At 30.0% G+C, this 24033-nt stretch overlaps 1 protein-coding gene and 1 long non-coding RNA gene across 5 annotated transcripts; both read left to right on the forward strand.

Moving 5' to 3' along the window:
• The first annotated feature begins 7020 nt into the window (after positions 1 to 7020).
• LOC101506070 (uncharacterized) lies at positions 7021 to 7929 on the forward strand. Of its 2 annotated transcripts, none has more exons than XR_001144769.3 (2): positions 7021 to 7279; positions 7505 to 7929. It is a non-coding gene; the product is annotated as an uncharacterized lncRNA (long non-coding RNA). The 2 variants fall into 2 exon arrangements; XR_012162155.1 differs by having other exon boundaries at positions 7559 to 7929.
• A 2047-nt stretch (positions 7930 to 9976) lies between these two features.
• LOC101506281 (uncharacterized) lies at positions 9977 to 12862 on the forward strand. 3 transcript variants are annotated; one of them, XM_012719699.3, is made up of 7 exons: positions 9977 to 10267; positions 10387 to 10459; positions 10560 to 10694; positions 11509 to 11691; positions 11819 to 11938; positions 12060 to 12239; positions 12627 to 12862. In XM_012719699.3, the coding sequence occupies exons 4-7, from the start codon at positions 11626 to 11628 to the stop codon at positions 12726 to 12728; spliced, it is 468 nt and encodes a 155-aa protein (XP_012575153.1). In that variant the 5' UTR covers positions 9977 to 10267; positions 10387 to 10459; positions 10560 to 10694; positions 11509 to 11625; the 3' UTR covers positions 12729 to 12862. The 3 variants fall into 3 exon arrangements, with proteins under 3 accessions (XP_012575153.1, XP_012575154.1, XP_012575156.1); XM_012719700.3 differs by having other exon boundaries at positions 10603 to 10694; XM_012719702.3 differs by having other exon boundaries at positions 9982 to 10459; positions 12060 to 12234.
• Positions 12863 to 24033: the final 11171 nt, after the last annotated feature.

A 24033-nucleotide genomic window follows, 5' to 3' on the forward strand; every position in this document is an offset into this window, starting at 1 on the left:
ATAATAATAATAATAATAATAATAATAATAATAATAATAATAATAATAATAATAATAATAATAATAATAATAATAATAATAATATATGTGGAAAGATACCAGCGTGATCTATGTTTGCAACCTTCAACATATCCTAATGTTGACTCAACCCCTTAATCAATACCACAACAACATATGATGCACCAAACACCGTCTTTATCATCACCGCTACATCTTCATGAATCTGCAGATATACCGACTCAGTACTACGTTCGTTTAGTGCCAACAATATCAATTCCCATTAATCCGACAAGGAGCAGAATTTTCTATAATTTGTTTGGTACTCATTGCACAACTCATGAGTCGGCTTATGTTGTTTTTGATTTCATGTATAACGTCGAAACTCAAAATAATACGAAAGCATGTGATAGTGGTTCTAATCCACATACATATTATAACGAGGATAATGATCAAATTGAGGATCAGCCACAACAACCACAATTTGTACAAAGGGCTAGACGAGTTCAACGAATGCGTAAATGTGGAACTGGAGGCCATTTAGATGAAAATAGTTAATTTAAACTTGATGTATTTTTTTTAATTTGTAGTAATTTTTCTTAAATTTAATATATATTTTCTTTTAATTTAATTTAATTTTTATTTTATTAATAGTATTTTGAATTTTTAAATATTTTAATCATTTATAATTTATTAAATAATTATAAATAGAATTAATAAAATGAAAAAAAAATATAGCAGTAGATGGTCGCATCACCAGGATGTGACCTTCTATTGAGGGATAAAAAAAATTATTCACATTGTCGCATCTCCAGATTGCGATCAGCAACTGAGGTTAAAAAGTAAGGCATTTCTATATTATTATTTTTTTTGAACTATGGTATTTTTTATCAATAAAGAAAAAAAGGATATAAAAAAAGTCCACACATGTTATCACATAAATAAAATAATTTTAAATAATTTTAAGTATCATAATTTTTTTATAAATATTGTTGTGCTGCAATTGCGAAAAAATTGTAATTCCTCCATCTCATGATTATCATCTTAAAAGAAAAGTTTATCTCGAAATAAATGTCATTAACTTTAATGTAAATTTAATTATTTTATGTTTATACTATTCTTTAATAATTATTATATATACAACTTTTAAAATATTATTATAATTTATATTGATAATTAATATTTAAGATGAATAATTTGATTTCTCTCTTTCTTTTAATTAGTATATATATATATATATACACACACACACACACACGACAATACATAAGGAGAAAGTGCATGATTCATTTATATATCATTCTTTCAGGACGTTTATGGTATCAGACTTGGGAGGTAAGTTATTTAAATCAATTATAATTATTTAAAATTCGTAAGTTTAATTTGAAGAATGATAGTTTATGGGTAGTAAGTCTCGTGTTTAAGCCGACGAACAGGCGTTTTAGGGTTGTGAATCATTTGAAAGTTTTTTTGAATTAAAAAGAAAATTTTCAAATATGAATAATTTATTTTGTAGAACTTCTTCTTTTTCCACTCTTTCTACCCAAAATTTCTCAGGACAAAAGAAACCTATGAATAGTGAAGAAATTACTATTGAAGATTTTCAAAAATCAATTAACAATTGGCAAATCCCAAAAATAAAAAAGGATCAAGTTTATGAATTTAGTCTTTTAAAAAACTTCTCAAAACCGACTATGTAATCAAAACAGAAGAAATAGATGTTCCTTTATCAAATCCCTTTGAAACAATAGATCTTCTTTCTCCAAAAACACTGTAACGGGAACTACAATTTCATACATATAGGTCTTGTCCAAGTCGAAATTAAACCTTTAACTAGGGAAGGATTAAACACTTCAATCCTATGTGTCTTACGAGATGCAAGGTTCTTAAACTTTCAAGATTCAATAATAAGTACGATTGAATCTAGTTTATGTCAAGGACCAATTTGGTTTGAATGTTACCAAATTTTTCTTTATCCTTAAAAGACCTAAACATTTTAAAATCTCTCATGCTACAAATTAAAACTCATAATTACAAAATGATAACAGGATCTATTCATATAGCAATTATTTACAGAGCACATTACAAAGCAATGTTTTCAGCCTTTACGACAACAAAAAATATTGAAAATAAAAAAGGTGAAACTCTATTTTTATAAACTGATTTAACTAAGGCAAACATTGTTATTCCAAAAACCATCCTTTGGAAAGATATAGATCTTCCTGAAGAATGGATTCTGGAAGGAGCTGTTAACCACAGTCTTATGAACAGTCAAAACCAAAAAACAATCTGAGGGAAGTTATCCAGTACAATGACAGAAGGGTAAAACTAAGTTTTTCAAGAACTTCCAGTGCTAGGTATTCTGATGTTGGTTCCTCCAGACTCCCTCAAGTATTACAATTATCTCATAAAATAGAAAACTTTTCAAAACCATGTTTTTCGTGTTTTAGCATACCAAGTGCTTATTTTCAAAACGTTGATTACTCCACAAATGTACCTCATCAAATCTATACAGCACATCTGAATACTAATGTGGAACAACAAAACATTTCTCCACCATCTTCACCATCTTTTTCTGCAACACTAATCCACACAATTAACTTTCACTTCATAGGTGATCCATCCCACTTAAAAGATAAGAATACATAACTCCTTGCAAACCTTAGATGTAAAAAGCTATTTGAATTTCAATATTACAAAAACATTTTCCTAACTAGAGTTATGCTTAGGGAAGACTCAAACCAACCTTTATGGAAGGAGCAATTCCTTACAGGACTCCCAACCCTTTTAGGAGAAAATGTTAGAAACAAAATTGAAGGAGTTTATAGGATAAACCAAATCCCATATAATCAATTAACTTATGGGGAATTGGTTAACTTCACACAAAAAGAAGGTTTAAAAATCTGCCAAGATTTAAAGCTTCAAAAACATCTAAAATGTGAAATGAAAAGAACTAGTCAAGAACTAGGATCTTTTTGCAAACAATTAGAAATACCCACGACAAATGTTTCAAAAGACTGTGGAGGATCTTGTTCAAAAAATTATAAAAAACCTCACATAAAAAGTCTTTCTCAAGACTAGGTAAAAATGAATTCTATAAAAAATCTAAACCTCAAATTTTTTACAAGAAAAGAAAACCTTTTCAAAAGAAGTTCGAACCTCAAACTTCAAAACAAATAACTTGTTATAAGTGTGGCCAAACATGACACATTTCAAAATATTGCAATAAGAATAGAAAACTCCATGGATTAAAAATTGATGAAGAAATCATTCAAAAAATTGAGGCAATACTTTTAGAACCCTCAGAAGAAGAAACACAAACAAATACTGAAATAGGTTCGTTAGAAAATAATAAACCTTTACAGTTTGATGAATTAGGAACCAGTAAGTCTTCTACTGACTCATAATCTAGTTTAAAATCAATTAATGTTTTAACAAAATATCAAGAGCTAATTCTTGATATAATAAAGCAGGTTGAAGATACGAAACAACAAAAAGAAATAATAAGAAAATTGTTAAATACTTTTGACTCAAAACAAAGTCAGTCTTCCACATCATCATCAAAACTGCTTCCTAAAGCCACTTATGACTTAACAAATATCTTAGAAAATAGAACAAGATCACAAACCCCTGTCACAATCCAATCTCTACAAGAAGAGATTAAAATAGTAAAACAACAAATTGATTCAAATATTCTACAAAATCTTCTCTCCCAAATTTAAAATCAAAATTCTTCTGAACTAGAACAGGATGGAGAAGAAGAAGAAGAAGAAAATAATTATTATTCACTACCCTTAGAAAACAAAATTGAAAACTTACAAGAAATCCTAGAATATTTCTTATTTGTTTTACGAGATGTAACAACAAGAAAATACTTAATCAAAATTACATTGGTATTTTCTAAAGATTTCAAATTTGATGCAATTGCAGTTTTTGATACAGGGCCAGACCTAAACTGCTTAAAAAGTAGAATTGTACCGAATAGATTTCTACAAAAATCTAATGAAAAACTCGATGCAGCGAACAACTCCAACATGATTATAAAAAATAAAAATGAAGCTTCCATTAAAAATGGTAACGTTTCAATCAAGACCCCTTTGTTTTATTAGAAAATATAACTCATAATGTCATGTTAGGGACCCTTTCATTAATATGATAACTCCCTATTATGTCAATTATGATAGCATTTCTTACAAAACAAGAGAAACCAAAATTGTTTTTCCTTTTATAGAAAAACCTAGAACAAAGAATTTAAATCTTTTAAAAGCTTATTATGTTTATAAAAATGAATTAAATTGTTTAATTCAGGGGAAAGAAAAACATTTATGATTTTTAAAACAAGATGTTTTTCTTTTCTCATAATTGAAAAACAATTACAAAAGAATTTTATAAAACAAAAAATTTCATAACTACAAAAGAAAATTGAGGATGAAATATGTTCAAATATGCCAAATGCATTTTGGGATAGAAAACAACATATGGTATATTTACCATATGAAAATGATTTTTCTGATTAATAAATCCCAACAAAAGCTAAACCTATCCAAATGAATTATGAACTCGAACAACAATGCAAAAAAAAAAAAAATGATTCAAGATTTAGAACAAAAAAGACTAATAACAAAGTCTAGATCTCCCTCGAGTTGCGCAACTTTCAATGTAAATAAAAATTCAGAAATAGAAAGAGGAACACCTAGGTTAGTAATTAATAACAAACCTTTAAACAAAGCTTTAAAATGGATTCAATATCCAATTCCAAATAAATAAAAAATATCTGTTACAAAAACTACATTATGCATTTGTATTTTCAAAATTCGACTTGAAATCGGAATTTTGGCAAATACAGATTGACCCAAAAGATAGATACAAAACTACATTTACTGTTTCATTTGGTCAATATGAATGGACAGTAATGCCCTTTGGATTAAAAAATGCTCATTCAGAATTCCAAAGAATAATGAATAACATTTTTAATCTATTCTCAAAATTTTGTATTGTCTATATTGACGATATTTTAATTTTTTCTGAAAACATTGAACTACATTTTAAACACCTAAAAACATTTTTCATTATCACTAAGAAAAATAGAATGGCTGTTTCAAAATCCAAACTTTAGATTTAGGATATGGGGGTATTCTAAAATAAAAAATAAATAACAAAGAATGCATTGTCTAGTTTACATCTGCACACTGGAATGACTGTCAAAAGAATTTTTCTGTCATAAATAAATAAATAATTCTTTTAATTGTCATGTGCATTACAAAACTTCAAAGTGATTTACTCAATCAAAATTTTTTTACCTCAAATTGATTGTAAATCTGCAAAAGAAGTTTTACAAAAGAAGTTTTACAAAAGGATGTCCAAAACATTGCATCAAAATAGATTTTCGCTAGATGGCAAGCAATCCTTAGTATTTTTTATTTTGAAATTGAATTTATAAAAGGAGACCAAAACCCAGTTCCATATTTTCTAACCAGAGAATTTCTCCAAAATAGGACTTGAGATATGCCTTGAAAATCCAAAAGAATAGAGGTCCAGGAGGACCACCTACAAGAAAACCCAAAACCCATTTCATCTGCAAAACCCATCAGATCTTGGGCCCAAGTCGTCGAAGAGGATGAAGCCCAAAACCAAATTCAAAAATGGCTTGACATCCAACAAGTTTCTCAACTTCAAAACATTTAACATCGAATATCACAATAATATCAAAGATCACACGTTCAAGACCTTATAAATGTTTCAATTCCAAATTTTAATTTCATAATTCCTAAATTTTTGCATTAATTTATTTATCTCTCAAAGAGCTACAACTGTACAAAGCAAGTCTGAATGAGTTATTGGGAAATACATTTTTTTCGTTCATCTCATTTTATAATATACTCATGAATTCCAAACATGTTTTCAACCCTTACCTTATTTTTGAAAGCATTCACACGCTAATTCGAGTCCGCAAGTGTAAGAATCAATGGCAATTATCTAGAACTTGACAATTGGATCCATACACCTTAATAAAAACAGAGGCTATAATAATGATTAATAATTTAAAATCACCAAATTCAACTGATAACTACATTTAACAATTATAGTTTACAATTTATTCAACAGATTCCTAATATATTACATCTAGAAATGAAAGACCACTGTTTAAAAAATAAAAATATCAAATTTAAATTCTAGCGAGTTTCGAACTGTTCTTCTGATGCTAAACATGTCTCAAGTTCCTCCAGTTGCTAAGGAAATAAAAATAAAGGGTGAGATATAAAATCCTAGTAAGCTATGAAAATAAAGGGATTGGTAAGTTTCAAAGTATTTCTTTCATAGGTATGTGACAAAAACATGAAATTATTATGTATCTCGTGATAAAGTTCTCAACTTTAATTTTGCATAAAAGCTTAACTGAACATTTTTTCATTAAAATTTTAAAACTATGTGTGACCTCAAATCTTTTCCTTGAAAAAAGAAAAAGTCGTCCAATATCTTGGTGTGGGTCATGAAGATAATTGGGAGCTGATTGGTAAAGGTGGTATGGCCAAACCCCAACCAACATCATGCTTGGTAAAGGTGGTATGACCAAACCGCAACCAACATCGTGTGTTTTCTCCTTTATCTGTTGTTCCATCTCTAGAACAACCTGAATGTTCCACCGTGAATAAGGTCATGCATGATCTGATTAATGAGAATATACTGAACTTAAGATGTTTTGTATGCAATGTCTTTATTATGTCATGTATACAATGCATCCTTCATCTACAACAATTATAAACAACATAATAATGTATTTAAATTCAAGTGGGAATTAAATCGTAAGTCCCTGATTAGAACCACATAGATCAGATGATACATGGATCAAAAAATGCATGGACCAGAGGCAACATGCACTACAAAAAAAAAGTATCTACTGTGACACTTAGATTTTGTGATATTTTTTATCTGTCACTAAAGCTACCTTTAGCTACAGTTAAAGTGTCACTGTTTCTAAACATATTATATAAAAAAAATTAAATACACAAAAACAAATTTTTACCCCTTTGGTCTTGTACAAACACTTGAGAAATATCTCAGGGTGATAGAATGATAAAATGATCGCTGGAGCTCAATCTTAGAAGGGGAACAATATATCTCATCATCGCTGCAACTACACCAGAGAAATCTTTTCTTTTTCTTTGTAAACCCTTTTCTCTCTACTATCTTCAACTAACCCTAATCCCCAAAACCCTTAAATTCAATTTTGAACAATCCTAAATTCATCTCTCTCGTTTCACTTTACGATTTGCAGTAGCAAGTAAGTTCTATTCTCTTTCCAAATCATTTCAGTTTGCGATATCAATTTTATTTTGGTAATCTTGCTTGTTAAGTGTCATTTTTTCGTGATTTGCTGAATGAGGTTGTGGGTTTGCGATTTGTTCTGTTTTTGCGATTCATTCACACGACACATTATCCTGATTTTTGGATTAGGGTTCATTTTTACCCCTTTTGTATATATTTTCCTTAATTTGTGGTTAATTAGTTTTAAGGCATTTGATTCGGATTGATGAGGTATTACAATCACTGGGCAAACTAGTGAGGCTGTATTCAGAAGTGCATCTATTGAGGTCGTTGAAGCACAATAACATTGTAAGGTTCTACAATTCCTGGATTGATGACAAACACAAGAATGTTAACAAGATAGTTATTCACCTCAGGGAGCCTCAAACAGTGTGTTCATTATCCTTTGTATATGTGTTTAATTTGTTTTTCTGTTTTATTGTGATATTAGTCCTTTTGTTAGTTGGTTTGATGCATGATTTAGGTACTGTAAGAAACACAAGAAGGTCGACATGAGAGTATTTGTTAAATATCGGACTCAGGTGTGATTTATTTGAAGTATTTGTTAAATATCGGACAATATCTTGTATTTTAATTTGATTTTTTAGAGTGATTTAAAGCCTTTCAGACTTGACGAAAAACTATGATATCTTAGCAGTACAGGGTCATCTGGTTCAGTAAACTAGTTTCTATTTACCTTTTAAGATGGAAGTTAAATTAGTGGAATATTATTACACTTGCACCTTTGAGAGTTAGAATTACTTTTCCACTCTCCTATATTAATCTACTTTTGAAAAGTGAACATTGAAATAAAGCTTTTTTAATTGTGAATTCTTAACTAAGCTAATGAATACAATCAAGTATTATTTGCAAATAAAAGTAACGGTAACAGCAACACATACCTACTTCTTATGTCTTTATTTTGCTTCAAATTATTTAAAACGATAGGTCAATTTTTTTGTAGTGTGTGATTAACTCTCAGTCTCAGAAATCGCGACGAACAATTAAAAACTTGAAACAAAAATGGAATTAAAATGGAGTAATTATGCCACAATGTTGGTGACTAATGCATAATGCATATATAAGTTGAGTTTAATTTGATTTTGATTTTATGCAGAAATTAGTAACCAATTATACAGAGAGATTCCTTTTGGTCTATGCACTATGGTTTCTGACATCAATGAATTTTCAACCATGTCATTTTCAACTATAATGCCATAACTTGGTTGCCTTTCAGTGGCATTCCATACGATCCTGGCTTTTAGACTTCAAACTAATTAATTATTAGGCATTTGCTATTAATTTACTATTTTCCATATTAATATTACAATGTATATTTTCATTATAATCATAGTAGACATTGTGTATCAATAGGATCCTTAGTAATAATGTAATAAAAGTTCACCCATTTTCCAGCACCACTTTTGTTAATTTAACCCATAGATCAAATTTCTTATAAACTTTTATATGTTCGTAAATAAGGTATAATTAAATTATGCCATTATTAAATATTATATAATAAAAATATAAATTATTTTTTCATAAAAAAAATTTATTTAATGTTTTAAAATAAATTTTATAATGATTTAGATTAGGTGAGAAGTGCAAATTTTTTTTTACGTTAAACATAAATTCATTTAAAAGAAAATTTCAAAAGGATTATAATCAAATTAAAACAAAGGGTTTGGAATAACCTCCACCCACTTAATATAAGGGGATCTAAAATTAAATTTTAACATAACATCGTCATTGGATTACAAAGAGTGACTAGAGACTCAAATTGTACTATTAAACTAGCAATATATTATAACCGAATTAACTAACTAGAAAAGTCTTCTGCTCACAATCAATTACAAAGAAAAGAGAGAATCTACTGTCTTTTTATCTATCAAGTTACAATCAAATTGACTATTGTTGTAAGCGCGCTTTCACTCCAAGTGATCTTTGTAATGTCACATTTGATCACCTAATTGAAAGACACACTTTGTTTTTTGGAGTAATCTATTTCTGTTGTGACATTTCATCAAACACATAATATGTGCAATTTCAATTTTGATATATAAATATAATAGTAAATATAATAGTAAATAACGTCAAAAACTTATATAGAACTGCAACGTTTTAGATTAAATATGAGACCAATTTTTTTGTTAATGTACTCTTTTGTTAAAAAAAGACTTAAATACATTTTAAATCTATCATTTTTGTTTAAATTTGATTTTTAATTCTTTCATTTTTTAAATTAGGTTTTTGGTTGTTTTATTTTATAATTTTTGAAATTTATCGATTCTCTCAATTTTTATGAAGTAACATTTTTATGTATGACACTACTGAATTGAATATATAAAAATTAAGTCTCATCATCATTTAATTCGATATCATTACTATTGATTTATAAATATATTTTAATATTTAAATAATACTATTTTTCTGTATTTCAGGGTTCATAATCATATATATTTACAAACAATTTTAAATATTTTTTATATATTAAATATATTACAAATAATTTTATTTATTAAACATATTACTAAAAGCATTGGTAGTAAGGATCCCAGCTCCACTACATTCAATAATTGTCGCATTCACACACATTTGTTGTAATTGCACCAGTTAATTTAGTCGTTCAAATTTATGAAATTTGTCCTTACGTTTTCATTAATCTCTATTTTGCAATCCGAATTCATGAGATTTGGTTAGATTAAATTGACTTAGGATTTTAATTTCAGTGACTAATTTATCGTTTCGTAAATATAGAGATTTTCGTTGATTTTTATTTTACAATCTAAATCATCATAATTGATTTGACTAAATTGATTAATTATCTTTAGTTTTAATTATCCACTTAGTAGGGTTGGCTACATAGATTACACGAAGACATAGATTATCCACATAGCTCATTCTCCTTCAAATTCATGCAGTTTTGTTCTTCAACGTCGGTTGATGGCAAACTTACTGCAGTGAGGTTCGATCAATCGTAAATTAATTATGGCCTAGCTTTTCATCCTAATTTCTTTCAGTATATACTGCCACATGAAAATGAAAAGCTTTCACAAGTTGAATTGTTGGTTATTGATGAAGCAGCTGCTATTCCACTACCTATGGTGAAGTATTTGCTTGGCCAATATTTGGTCTTCTTGTCTTCTACTGTTAATGGGTATGGATAGTGTTTGCCTTTGACGAAACCTCCTTCTATATATATCAATTTTTAGTGATAAATTATCAATTCTTTTGATTACCCCTTTCGTTCCTCTTAGGTCAAGTTTAATGTATCAATTTGTTCATTTTGCTCTTGCAAAGTTATGAAGGAACTGGACGCTCGTTATCACTAAAACTTGTGCAGCAACTGCAAGAGCAAAGCCATATATCTGCTAAGAGCAAAGAGGGCACCGGTACAATGCTTTTGACTTCTAAAATTCAATTTAAATAATTTCAGTACCATGTCATGCACTATTCAGAATTGAAATACAGTTTGAGGGAATTATTAATTTCTCTGCTTTTCAATGATCCATGGTTTGATTGTAATAAAATACACCATCTAGATTTTAATGACTAATCACCGATGCAATGAGACTGGTAAGGGATAAAAGAGTATTTTATAGAGGATCTAGTTATGGTTTGCTTCAAAATACTACCTATTATCTAATTTCAATGCTTTTCAACTGCTCTAGTTATGGTTTTCATTATAATTGATATTTTACTTGTTCTTTTCTTGAATGACGAAGCTTCTGATACTTGCAAGCAATATAAATTCCTAGATAGTTGATAGAAGTTGAGTGCTAACTAACCTGTTGCAGTAAATTTATGTTTTTTGCTGTTTGTATTTTTCTTCTCAACATTTGACTTAATTTTATGGTTGGTTCACTTAATCATTAGCGAAATTTGTGTGGAAGCGAAGGTGGTTGATGAAATGTTCAAGAACCAGAAATGTTGCCATTCGTTTTGTTCTGAATGTGTAACAAAACACGTGGCAACAAAAATCATTCATTCATCTTACAGTACTACATACATAGAAGATTGTCATGTTGTACTAGTCTAGATTATATCATCCAAAAGATTTGCTTCTTATTCATTATTCAAACATTTATTTTATTTTTCTGACATTTTTCTCAGTGAAACAGAGGTGTACTACATACATAGAGATTTGAACAAATGAAATATAAATTGTAGATTGAATATAATGAATGAATGAATGCATTGATGCAGAGTTTTGATGCTTATGGAAATGACAACACCAAGTCTGGTTTTTGGGGTGTATTGGCTCATAAAGCCAAATCAATTCTGGATGATAAAAATTCAGCTCCTCCTCCACAACATGACACCATGCCATTGCCACAAACACTCAAATCACACTCATTTAATACCTTTACTAGTCCGTTTTCAACTCAGGTGATTTTATTATTATGTTCTATGCAATTCAAGGATGTGATATGATATGAATCGTGGTATAATATAATGTTGCATAAATATATGTTCAACTAATTGGTGTGTTTTTGGTTTGGCATGCTTATTGCAGCCATTGTATCAATCTCCTGACTCTAATAAAAAAATGGACAATCCTACAATTAGAAAGGGATTGGATGCAATCAAATCTTCTCTCAATCACTTAGGTGACACATTTGAGAAGGCTTTTGAGGTAACTCTGTCTCTATGAACCACATATACTGTTTGTTTGTGTGTCATGTTCGGTGTCCATGTATGTTTGTGTTTCATTTCTTTGCTTTCTTTAATTCATGTTACTTCTTTCATTTCTTCAGGACAGCAAAACAATTGTGGAGAGTAAGACAGCAGATCTGAGATCTCAAATAAGGCGAAAAAGGAAATGGACCGGAGGACATAAACCAAGCTTCAGATGTGAGGAATCCAGGGCCGCAATCCGATCTGACAAAGTCTCATTCTCGCCACTAAACACAACTCAAGGCATCACGCGACGTAAGGTGCCAACTTTGTAATCATGTGTTACGGTTGAGGCCTCGCTAGTTCTTGTAGTGAAGGCTTAGATGATAGAACATCTAATAATAATTTTTGAATTGTCAATAGTCTTCACTCAATGCAGAAACCTATAGCTTATATAATAGATTTCTAATCATATTTTATATTATCTTACCATAGTATAAATAGATGTAAATGTAAAACTTGTATAGGATATCAGTGTACAGATATTAAACTCTTCTTGATTTTGATGCAGGACTCTTAGTTTAAACCGTTGCTTCTGATGTAATAGTGAATAGAAAATTGTGTTTATGATGATTGTTTATTTGAGTTAACTGTTTAAGTTTCTCATGTAACCTAACAAGCAACATTTCCTTTTACTTTGGTTGCAGGTGGCAATGGCAACAGCTGCAAAAGCAAAATTACTTCTTCGTGAGCTAAAGACCGTTAAAGCAGATTTGGCATTTGCTAAAGGATGTATCTGCACTTGTTAAAGACTCTGCACTTGTTATCAAAAGCAAACAATATATATTCATTCATCTTTATTAAATATAATTTTAGTTCTTGTTGGAGTGGCTATGGATATTTTTTCTTAGCATATAATAATTATATTTTTGTTTTCTTTGAATACCTTAATCTTGTACCTATTTCTTATAACTTACATTTGGTTTCCTTTAATAAGGAACTCATTCTAGTTTCCTTTGAAACTTTATTGAATCTTTTAGAGCAAAATAACTATTTATTGTATGTTTTAATAGAATTAGTAAAATTAAATTATATTTTATTGTATGTTTCAATGACATTAGTTAATAAAAATAAATTAGAAATTTAAATTTAATTTACTGGTAATAATAGTTTAGAATTACAATTAGCAGGGAGATAAAATAAATTTAATTTACTAAATAATAATACGTTTTAGTGACAGACATACCGTAGAAATAGATTAATATTTTATTTATATTTTTCTAAGTTTTAGTGACAGATAGTACCGTAGGAATAGACCGATTCTTTATTTATATTTATCTAGTTTTTAGTGACAGTCATAATTGTAGGTAGAAATCAAAAACATGTAGTGACACTCATCAGAACATGGAGTGACACTTCTCAAAGTGTAGCAGGACGCCCCCTTAAAGTTGACACTAGATTTGGGTGTCACTCAAAGTATTATTGACTTTTACCTACGGTTTTTAACTTTTAGTGAAATATTTTGCGTGTCACGATAGGTCAATTTTTTTGTAGTGATGGTTAGAGGATGCATGAACCAGAGGAAATGTGATCAGAGAATGCATGGACCAGAGGAAAAATGGTATGATGATACGTAGACCAGAGGAATAATCAAAGGAAACGCATTATGTCGAAGTATCAGAGGAAACGGGTCTTGTAGAAGTATCCGAGGAAATGTGTCCCGTGGAAAAATCAAAGGAAATGGGTTTAGAGAATGTTAAACATTGATCAGATTCAAAGGAAGAAATATAAAAATAAAAAAAGAGTAAGATGAAGAAGAATAGAGAAAGAGATTTAGAGGAGGAAGAATAGAGAGAAAGAGAATCAGAGGAACAAGAATAGGGAGAAAGAGAATCAGATGAAGAATAATAGAGAGAATGAGAAACAAAGGAAAAATAATAGAGAGAAAGAGAACCAGAGGAAGAAGAATAGAGAAGGAGCGTTACGGGAAAGATGAAGAAAACCACAAGAGACAAACATACTTAGGATTTGAACAAAGATAGCTACTAGAAGCAAATAAAGAAAACTACAAGATGCATAAATACTTAGATTTTAACAACGATAACCACCAGAGGCAAAATGAAGAAAACTACTAGAGGCAAAAACACTTCGAATTTAATGACGAGCAATCAGAGGCAGGAATAAATACAACTATCGTAAACAAAATACATTAGCCAGGGTGGAAAACATCCAAGAACATGTTTTTGTCTTCAGGGGTAGAATTCGCACCTTGCACTAAAATTCAAATCCCATATTTATGTGATTCTTAAATCACTAACACAACAACGAGCAACAAGTATACAAACCGCATGCATGTCAATTAAAATCATTTCGGTGCAGATTCAAACCACCTATATGCTAAAGATTTTACTTCTCTCAGGGATTGAAATTCTTTCAACCCTTACAATGAATAAACCCCCATAACCCTCATGCTAAAAATAAGTTAATGTAACAGAACTCACATAAACTAAACTAAAGAAAAAGGTGATTCTGGTTCGAAGTAGCTTTGAGCTCCTCTTGCAAATGGTTTCCGTGATTCATTGTTTGAGTTGATTCGCAAGGATGAAGAGGAAAATTACCGGATGCAAGTTTGTTGGGCAACTTTGGAGAATTTTAGTGAACTTTAAGTATTTGGAGGATTTAGGAGACAAGGAAGTATGTAGGATTTGGAAAAGAAGGTGAACAGTAACTGATATTGGTGTTTTCGGAATGTTTTGAGAGTGTGTTAAGGAAAACTGAAAAACAATGAAGGTAGAAGATGGGTTAGAGCATGTGAAAGAAGAAGAAAGAGGGATAAGTAAAGGTGGAAAGCTTTATCTTTGCCACTTGGTCGTGTTAATACTACTACTTAACTATTTTACCCTTGTATCTACTTTCATATTACCAAAAACACAAAATTAATCAATAATAAAATTCTAGAAATTCTTAAGGTAGTGAGGGGGATTTTATAACAAGCAAAAAATCGTTGTTCCTTTTACTCTTTGTCCTTGAATCATTGTAATTCGATAATTTATGGATAAACGTCAAAAATAAAATATGAGAACACATTATAAAAGGATTAATTTCTAAATTGGGTCAAAAAAAACTTTCCCCAAATAAGAAAACTATTTAATAGATAATGTAGTCATTGTTCCCGCGGTCGTTTTGACGTTGGTTTCTCTCAAATAAAAGTTTTAGTGAGAAAAAGCAATTCAAAATAGCATATTTCTCAAACGGGGAAGTTAAAATTTTATTGAGAAATTGATAACGCTAAAATTCAAATTAAAATTACTAACTTAATGAAAGAAATATCATACTAAAATTTGCACTAAAACATAAAATGTGTTTCTAAGCAATTATTCCATCATTGATATTGTTTTTCTTTATATTTTTCTCCCTGGGAGCGCTGCTAGGTGTTTGACGGTGCTCACTCTATTCTTAATCTTCCACTCTTTTATTTTAGGTATTAATAGAATTTGATTCTCTTCTCTCACAAACACACATAGGTCAAGCTCATTACTAGTATTCTACTCTTTTTCTTTTATATTTTATAAGAGATGGTAAATTCCACCATAATTAATTTACACAATGATCAAGTATCGGGTTACAACCTAACAATATCGACAATCAATTGAGTTAGGACGTAAGAACTTATTCTAGTATCTTTTATTTTATTAAAATTAAACTATTAATTTTTTAAACTCAATTTTTTTAATCTTATTATATTTCCAAAACACCACTACTGTTTCAAAATCAATACTTTACATAATAAAGAAATTAAATTGATAACTTTAAAAAATATATTAATAAATACTAAAACTCTCATATTCGAAATAATCTCTATAATTATTACTATATATATTTTTTAAATATTTTAACAATAAAGACACGACTTACACTTTTATAATTAAAATAGAATTATAAATATTCACAATATATTCAAGATATCTATTTATAAAATAATTAAATAATTAATTAAAATAAAAAATAATTACAGGTAATTAAATATAACTATATATACATGTAACTTAAGTCAAATGTACCTAAAAATATGATATTAACTACCAATGCGTCGTAAAATCCTTTACAATCTTATTATTTAAAATATTTACTCTAAAGTAATATAAATTCCTAGAAATATAAATAAAATAATGAAATATATTATTATATAATTTATATTACTCATTAAATCAAATATATATAGAATTATCACACCATAATAAATACACATATAAAAAAAATTAATTACAAAATGTAACAATTTATACTCTAAAATATTTTTAATATGAATTTAATTATTTAAAATACTATTTAATTAATAAAATAATTTATTATAAAATTTATTCTAAGACAAATTCAGTAGGTTCATGATCAAGGTCTGTATCATTAACACGAGAGACTCTGCAACGCTTGTCATGTTTGATCATGATGAATCTCTCCTCTTCAAAAAATCTATTGTAGAAATGATAGAAAGCATTGGGGGACACAATTAGATACAATGATATTGTATATTATTTACTAACAAAATAAAACATTTGTTTTAAATAATAATTGATTTTAGTTACGAACAATAACTAATATTATCACATTTACAAGTATATATAAATATACTTGCAATCTAAAACCATATCGAAATATTTAAATAAACGGAATCCGTATGTATAAAACTAGCTAACGATAATTGTAATACTTCCAATTTCTTCGTTGTCAATATTTTTCAAAGTCATCACAAAGGGTTCCATTTCTTGAGTAAATGTTGTTTGTAATAATGAACTGTTGGATTTATATATATTAGTGACAATTGCTGCAAGACTTTAATATTGAAGTTAATAAAAATTATATGTAGCAAATTCAAAAGTCTGTTGTTACACTAGCCTTTAGGTTCGATTCGCCTCCACCAATCGAATGCAAATGAGATAACTAGTGAATCCCCTTCAGAGTATTTTGGTTTCATATTCTTCAATCATGCATTAGAGAAGAATAAGATGACTTAGAATATAAAAATAGGTGAGAAAAGTAAATGACAATCTCCAAATTTTCGTGTACTCATTATGTCCAAAGTGATCACATTATTTATAGAAAAATAATGTCACTTGAGAAAGAGATATAACTCTTGGTTTTGGCGCATGACCCGTTGCGCCGTTTCAAAACTCGGGATCTTCTAGTTACGTATACCAAACACAACCACTGAGCCATTAACAATATCATGTCAATTAGAACTAATTATACATATAGTTATTCACTAATATTTTAGAAATATCTCACATAAATTAAATTGTTAATGCTATACGAATAGGTAAATAAGAAAATCTCATACCATTAATTACGGGTGTAAAAATTAAACAAACAAATCTATCTAATATATGAAAAACAAAATACCCAAAACTTGAATTCTAAACATATGAAAAACAAATGAAAAACAATATGAAAAACCCATTGTTACTGCAAAATACTAATTCTAAACATATGAAAAACAAAATACCCAAAACTTGAATTAGTAAGAATAAACAACGAACATCTTAATGGAAATTTCATTTATAAGCGTGCATAACATATGCATATCATGTTATTCAGCATTTGAAATCACCGAAACATATGCATTATGCATATCATGTTAGTCAGCGTTTTCAAATCACCGTGAATCATGCCTCCAAATCGTACCTATTTTGATAAACAACAGAAAACAAAATGGCTTAGGTGAGCAATGAGTGTCCGGATTGATGGTCGGACATAGACCGTAACACCCTTAGAAAATAGTATTTGTTTTAGCTATGTTTTACTTGTATTTGGCTTAAAAATGTATTGCTAAGTTGATCAATTCCCTTTTATTTATAAATAAAGGTACCAAAATCATATTTTCACGAGTAAATTATTTAATTTGTAAAGTTGTCCAAATTTGAGATTGAAATTTTTATAGCTTTTGAAATCGATAGACAATTTAACCGCATTCAAAATTATCAAACATCTCTTATTACAACGAAATTTTTTATTGAAGTTCTTGGATTGGTTTGATTAAAATATTTTATCAAGTAATAAATTGATATTGATAAATATTTTGGAATCCATATGATGTTGGAATCCATGTATCCTTCCAATCCAATAAACCACCCGCACAGCAAATCAGCTACCACACCACAACTGGATGTTCGTGATAAAAATAAAGCCAGCAAACTTCAAAAATTGGAGGGTAATAAAGCTGGCAAACTTCAAAAGTTGGAGGGTAATAAAGCTGCCAAAGTTGCTGCTCAAAAACTGGATCGGGAAAATCAGTTGCTGCTCCTGCTACTAAAATAAGTCAGTCATGCCTTGCTAAATATGGGTCGTGTCTTGACATACAAGTAAAAAAGAATATGGGCAGCAACAACGATTCACGCATCATAAACATGGATAAAGCTATATTCGGAGATGAGTATGAAGAACTACTTGAAAAAGAGCACATATACGAATTTCTCAACCATAAGGAGCTGAGTGCTACTGTCATCAGCTTATACATTAGGTAAAAATTACTTTTAATTGCATTTATTGGTAATTAATTTAATTTATTGGTAATTAATTTAATTTATTGGTAATTAATCTAATTTGAAATTTTCATTGAAGGTTTTTGTATGAGAAGTTGGTGTGCACGCGCAGATTGTCAAATAGATTTTTATTCTTGTCTCCGCATAAGCTTTCAATGTTTAAACTCGATCCAGTGAATGTAAAGAAATACATTGTAGATATCCTATTAGGAAATATAGAGAAGGATAAGTTGTTCCTTGCACCATATAATTCAGGGTACGTAATTATATATTATTTATTTATATCTTTTTTAATTTATGATATTTTAATTTATTAGTTGTGTAAACAAAATTGCCAACCAAATTTTTGTAGTTGTAGGGCACATTGGGTGGTATTTGCAATCAATGCGACATCTAAAGTTATATACTATTTAGATCCATTGCACGACAATTACAACAATCACTCTAATATAAAGACAATGTTCGATATGTAAGTAATATTCATTTATTTCTTACATATATATATATAAATAATGTGTTTGTTAATGCTATAATAATCACATTTATTTATTCGATTGTGCTTAACAAGTTTTTCGAGCTCAAAGAGGTGCTACAGTGTCGAAGTAAAAGTCAAATAACATCACATGGATTCCAATAAAGGTTTGAAACATATGCCTTTAAAATTTCATTTACAATCAATGTACAAATATTTTATTGACTTATATGTTTTATTTTATAGTGCCCTCGTCAAACTAACAACATCGACTGTGGGTACTATATATTGCGATTCATGAAGGAGATTGTTGATAGGAATAAAACTATAATCCCAGAAATGGTACGGTATTTTAATTATTAGATTTTCATATATAAACTATGTATATATTTCATTCTAACTTATTTATGTTCAATTTTTATATCGCACAGTACTTTGACAATTCCAGTTCAACATACTCTGAAAGAGATCTAATTGAATTAAAGGAAGACAGGTGTCAGTATGTGATTGAAATGAAAATTATTTGATTTGCTAGGAAATGGCATGCTGCAAAGGATGTGAATATATGGTAGTTCTGTTATGTGTAGTTCTGATAGTTATATGTATATGAATAGGGCACATTTGAAAAGTTGTGAATATGTAGTTATATGAATATATATAGTTATGTGCCGTTGTCAATTTGTGAATATGTATATGAATATGTTGTGAACTGATTGTGTAGAGTTTTGTCATTATTACTCAGTATTACTATTGTTATTTCTTTTCCTATATAAACAGCTTAGGGCTGTAGTAATAAAACATGAGAGTATTTTGTCTTTTACTTTCTTCATGGTATCAAGAGCTCTAGTTAGGGTTCTGTAAACCTTTCCACAACTCATTAGGGTTTGACGCTCCAACCATTCCACAATCAGGGTTTAGCGCTCCAACCAACTGAGCTAAAACTAATGGCACACAATACCCCATGGAAGGTAGCCCTCATGGGTAGCGGTGACAACGACGATGGTTTGGATAAAAACTCAGAAGTAGTCAACAACGCCGACAATTTAGGCAGCGACCCAGGTGGCAGTGGTAGTGGCAGCGGCCCAAGCGGCCATAATGGTTTTTCCAACAACCTTTTTGGCCATGAGGGAACTTTTAATGCCCTCAAGGTTGAAATCAAGAAACTAAACGAAAAAAATTATGTTGAATGGTCCCAAACCGCAAGATTGATTTTAGACAGTAAGGGAATATATGGTTTCCTAACAGGAGAGGTGCAAATGTCTGCCACAACTGATCCGAATTACAGGTTTTGGAAATCTGAGAACTCTGTTATTATTGATTGGATGCTTAGTAATATGGAATCAACAATCAAAAAACCTTTTATGTTTTTGCCTACTGCGAAGGAAGTTTGGGAGGCTGTCAAAGAAACATATGATATTCAGAATTCTTCTCAAATTTTTTATCTCAAATCACGATTGTGGCATGCCAAACAAGGAGATAGAGATGTCACTACCTATTATAGTTAGTTGATGACACTATGGCAAGAATTGGATCTTTGCTATGATGATCATTGGAAGTGTTGTGAGGACAATGTTTTGTTTCTTAAGAGACAGGAGAATGACCGTGTATTCATGTTCTTGGATGGGCTTAATAAGTGGCTTGATGAAGTCTGAGGTAGAATATTGGGAAAGATCCCATTGCCATCACTTTGAGAAGCGTTCTCAGAAGTTAGAAGAGAAGAGGCGAGACAAGGTGTTATGATGGGTAAGTCACCTTCTCTGGGTAAGGTTGAAAGCTCTGCCCTAGTCACTAAGAATGAAGACGGGAAAAGCGTTGGCAAGAAACCATGGTGCGAACATTGCAAACGTCCAGGGCACACACGTGATACATGTTGGAAGCTCCATGGAAAACCTCTAAATTGGAAGAAAAACGAAAGAAACGAAGGTCGTGCGCTCCAAGCTGGTACATCTGATCAAGAGAAGCAGTCTCCTTCATTCCCATGTCCTTTCACCAAGCAACAGTTAGATCAATTGTACAAACTTCTTGAGTCTCAAACTTCTTCTTGCTCTATAGCTCAAAGAGGTAATTTTCCAAATACTGCTCTACTTAGTGTCACTCCCAGCCATACTTGGATTATCGATTCCGGTGCTATTGATCATATGACTGAGGTGTCGAGTCTATTTTCTTCTTATAGTCCTTGTGCAGGTAACCACAAAATTAAAATTGCAGATGGCTCTCTTTTAGCCATTGCAGGGAAAGGTTCTGTTATTTTGTCACCTAAGTTAACCTTAAAAGATGTCTTACATGTTTCAAATTTATCACGTAATTTGTTATCCATTACTAAATTAACAAAGGATATAAATTGTCAAGCTAACTTCTTTCATTCTCATTGCACTTTTAAGGATTTGAGCACAGGGAAGATGATTGGAAATGCTAAGGAGAGTGGAGGACTCTATTATCTTGACAATGGACTCGACTTCAAAGACCAACAAAAAACAAGTACTTGCTTTGAATCTATTGTTGTTTCTTCTAATAATGATGATATTATGTTATGACATTTACGGTTAGGACATCCTAGTTTTCCATATTTGAAACAGTTGTTTCCTAAATTTTTTCTAAGAAGGATTCGTCTTTATTTCATTGTGAAACTTGTGAATTTGCTAAACATCACCGTTCTTCTTTTTCTACACAACCATATAAACAATCAAAACCGTTTGTAGTTATTCATAGTGATGTTTGGGGTCCTAATAGAATAAACACCTTTTTCTAATAAAAAATGGTTTATAACTTTTATTGATGATCATACTAGAATTTGTTGGGTTTATATATTGAAAGAAAAATCGGAAGTTGGACGGGGTGTAAAAAATTTCTTTAAAATGGTGCACACTCAATACCAAACAAATATTCAAGTCTTCAGAAGTGACAATGGTAAAAAATATTTTAATATACTTTTGTCCGATTTTTTCTTGCATACCATACTTTGTTCATGAAGTTCTCTAATGTTGGTAAAATTGAAATTCTAATTGTATATGTGGATGATATTATTCTCACATGAGATGACATTGTTGAGATAGAAAGATTGAAGAAAAATTTGACAAAAGAATTTGAGATCAAAGGTTTAGGTGTACTTAAATACTTTCTTGGTATGGAAGTTGCTCGCTCTCTGACACCCTAAACCCCAAATAATTTTTTTTTTATTAAGATAAAGAGTATCACATAATCATAAGCATGTCACATAAATCCAAAATTTCCATCAAACATAATGAATTCGAAATCATAGTATCAAACAACCGAATTCTTTTTGAAGTACACATACTCATGTTTTAAATTCAGTGCAAATATAGTCCCAACCCGATGTCACTATCAAAGCGGGAATTCCCAAAATAAAATACTCAAAATAACATCAACACAATGCATAATAATGAAGGTCTCCAAGGCATGGTGGCTTCCGCCTCTCCTGATGGTATTAGTCATCACCTGCAACTTACAACTCGTCTGCGTCCGTCGCAAACGCCAAACACAAACAACGAGGGGTGAGTATCGAAATTATGTAACAGTATAAAATACACGAGGAGAACACGCAAACAATCAAATTATCACAATCTCAAAACAGTCAAGTGTATAATATCAGCGACTTATCAAATTCATTCATAATAAGACAATCAAAATAATGAAATGCTATGCATGTCCTATACTCTACTTCATCATTTGGTACCATTCTACTCTGAAGTACTTGGTTAGGAGGCCTGATACTATGCCACTACAAGAGTGGACGGACAATTCATGAATGGCCAAGTCCTCATAGATCCCCTCAACTCAACCCGAGACACATATACGCGACAGTCGGGGTACTCTTGTGTTGCACGGTAGTTCCCGGCCTTAGGGAATAACCCACTAATCCACTTAGGAATTCCCCACTAGGTGTACCCCCAAGGTCTATCAGTCTTACCTTACAGTTCGACTGTAGCCCTCCACGATCAGGCTCATTCAGTTGTACTTCCCCGAATCACTAGGTTTGTCAGACCCTCCCTATATGATGACAAAATAATCCTAACTCCAAAATCTACAACACATATCTCAGACTTACTTGATCATCACAACTCAATAAGTTTTAATTTGACTTCAAAATGTTCATCATTATATATCTTTATCAGTCAATCACAATAAAATCACAATATTTGGTTTACACTACTCACAATGCATCATTTAGTCTTATCAATCACAAATAACAGATCAAACAGGTGGCATATTCAAGTGATATCACAATTTCATTCAAGTAGCAAGAACACTCCAGTAGATATCATTCACACAGTAACAATCGACATAATATTCATAAATTCAGACGGCATACAATCTTGATATAAATAAATTCACGGCAATTCTATAGGTTACTAAATTATAATTTAATCCTCACTATTACCATTCACATTTTATTAATTAATTATTATTACTCAGTAGGGCTCTACTGTACGTAGTAAGCCCCGAATGAACATCTGGGAATTTCGGCATTCTCGTTCATCTCACGTTATTTTACGCTCATAATATCGAACCTCATCTCACCCCTTACCTCGACTGAAGATTTCGTCCAACGAATCTGCTCTGCTAACGGGTCGTTTCTTTGTCGGCTGTCGTCTCTAGTAGTCCGCGAGAGAATTATAGCCACACAACCACCAAATAAAAATAAATTACTTACTATAAATAAATGAATAAATAAATAACAAAATAAATAATAAATAAATAATAAATAAATAAGTAAATGAATAAATAAATAACAAATTAAATAACTAAATAAGTAATAAATAAATAAATAGATAAATAATTAATAAAATAAATAAATAAATAAATAATAAATGAATAAATAAATAATAAAATAAATAACTAAATAAGTAAATGAATAAATAATTGGATAAATAATTGATAAAATAAATAAATAGATAAATAAATAAGTAAATAAGTAACTGAATAAATAAATAATAAAATAAATAACTAAATAAGTAAATGAATAAATGAATAAATAAATAATATAATAAATAATAATTAAATGAATGGATAAATAATTAATAAAATAAATAAATAAATAAATAAGTAAATGAATAAATAAATAATAACAAAATAATAAATAAATAA

The sequence above is a fragment of the Cicer arietinum genome, chromosome 3 (assembly GCF_000331145.2).
Source record: "Cicer arietinum cultivar CDC Frontier isolate Library 1 chromosome 3, Cicar.CDCFrontier_v2.0, whole genome shotgun sequence".
NCBI lineage: Eukaryota > Viridiplantae > Streptophyta > Magnoliopsida > Fabales > Fabaceae > Cicer > Cicer arietinum.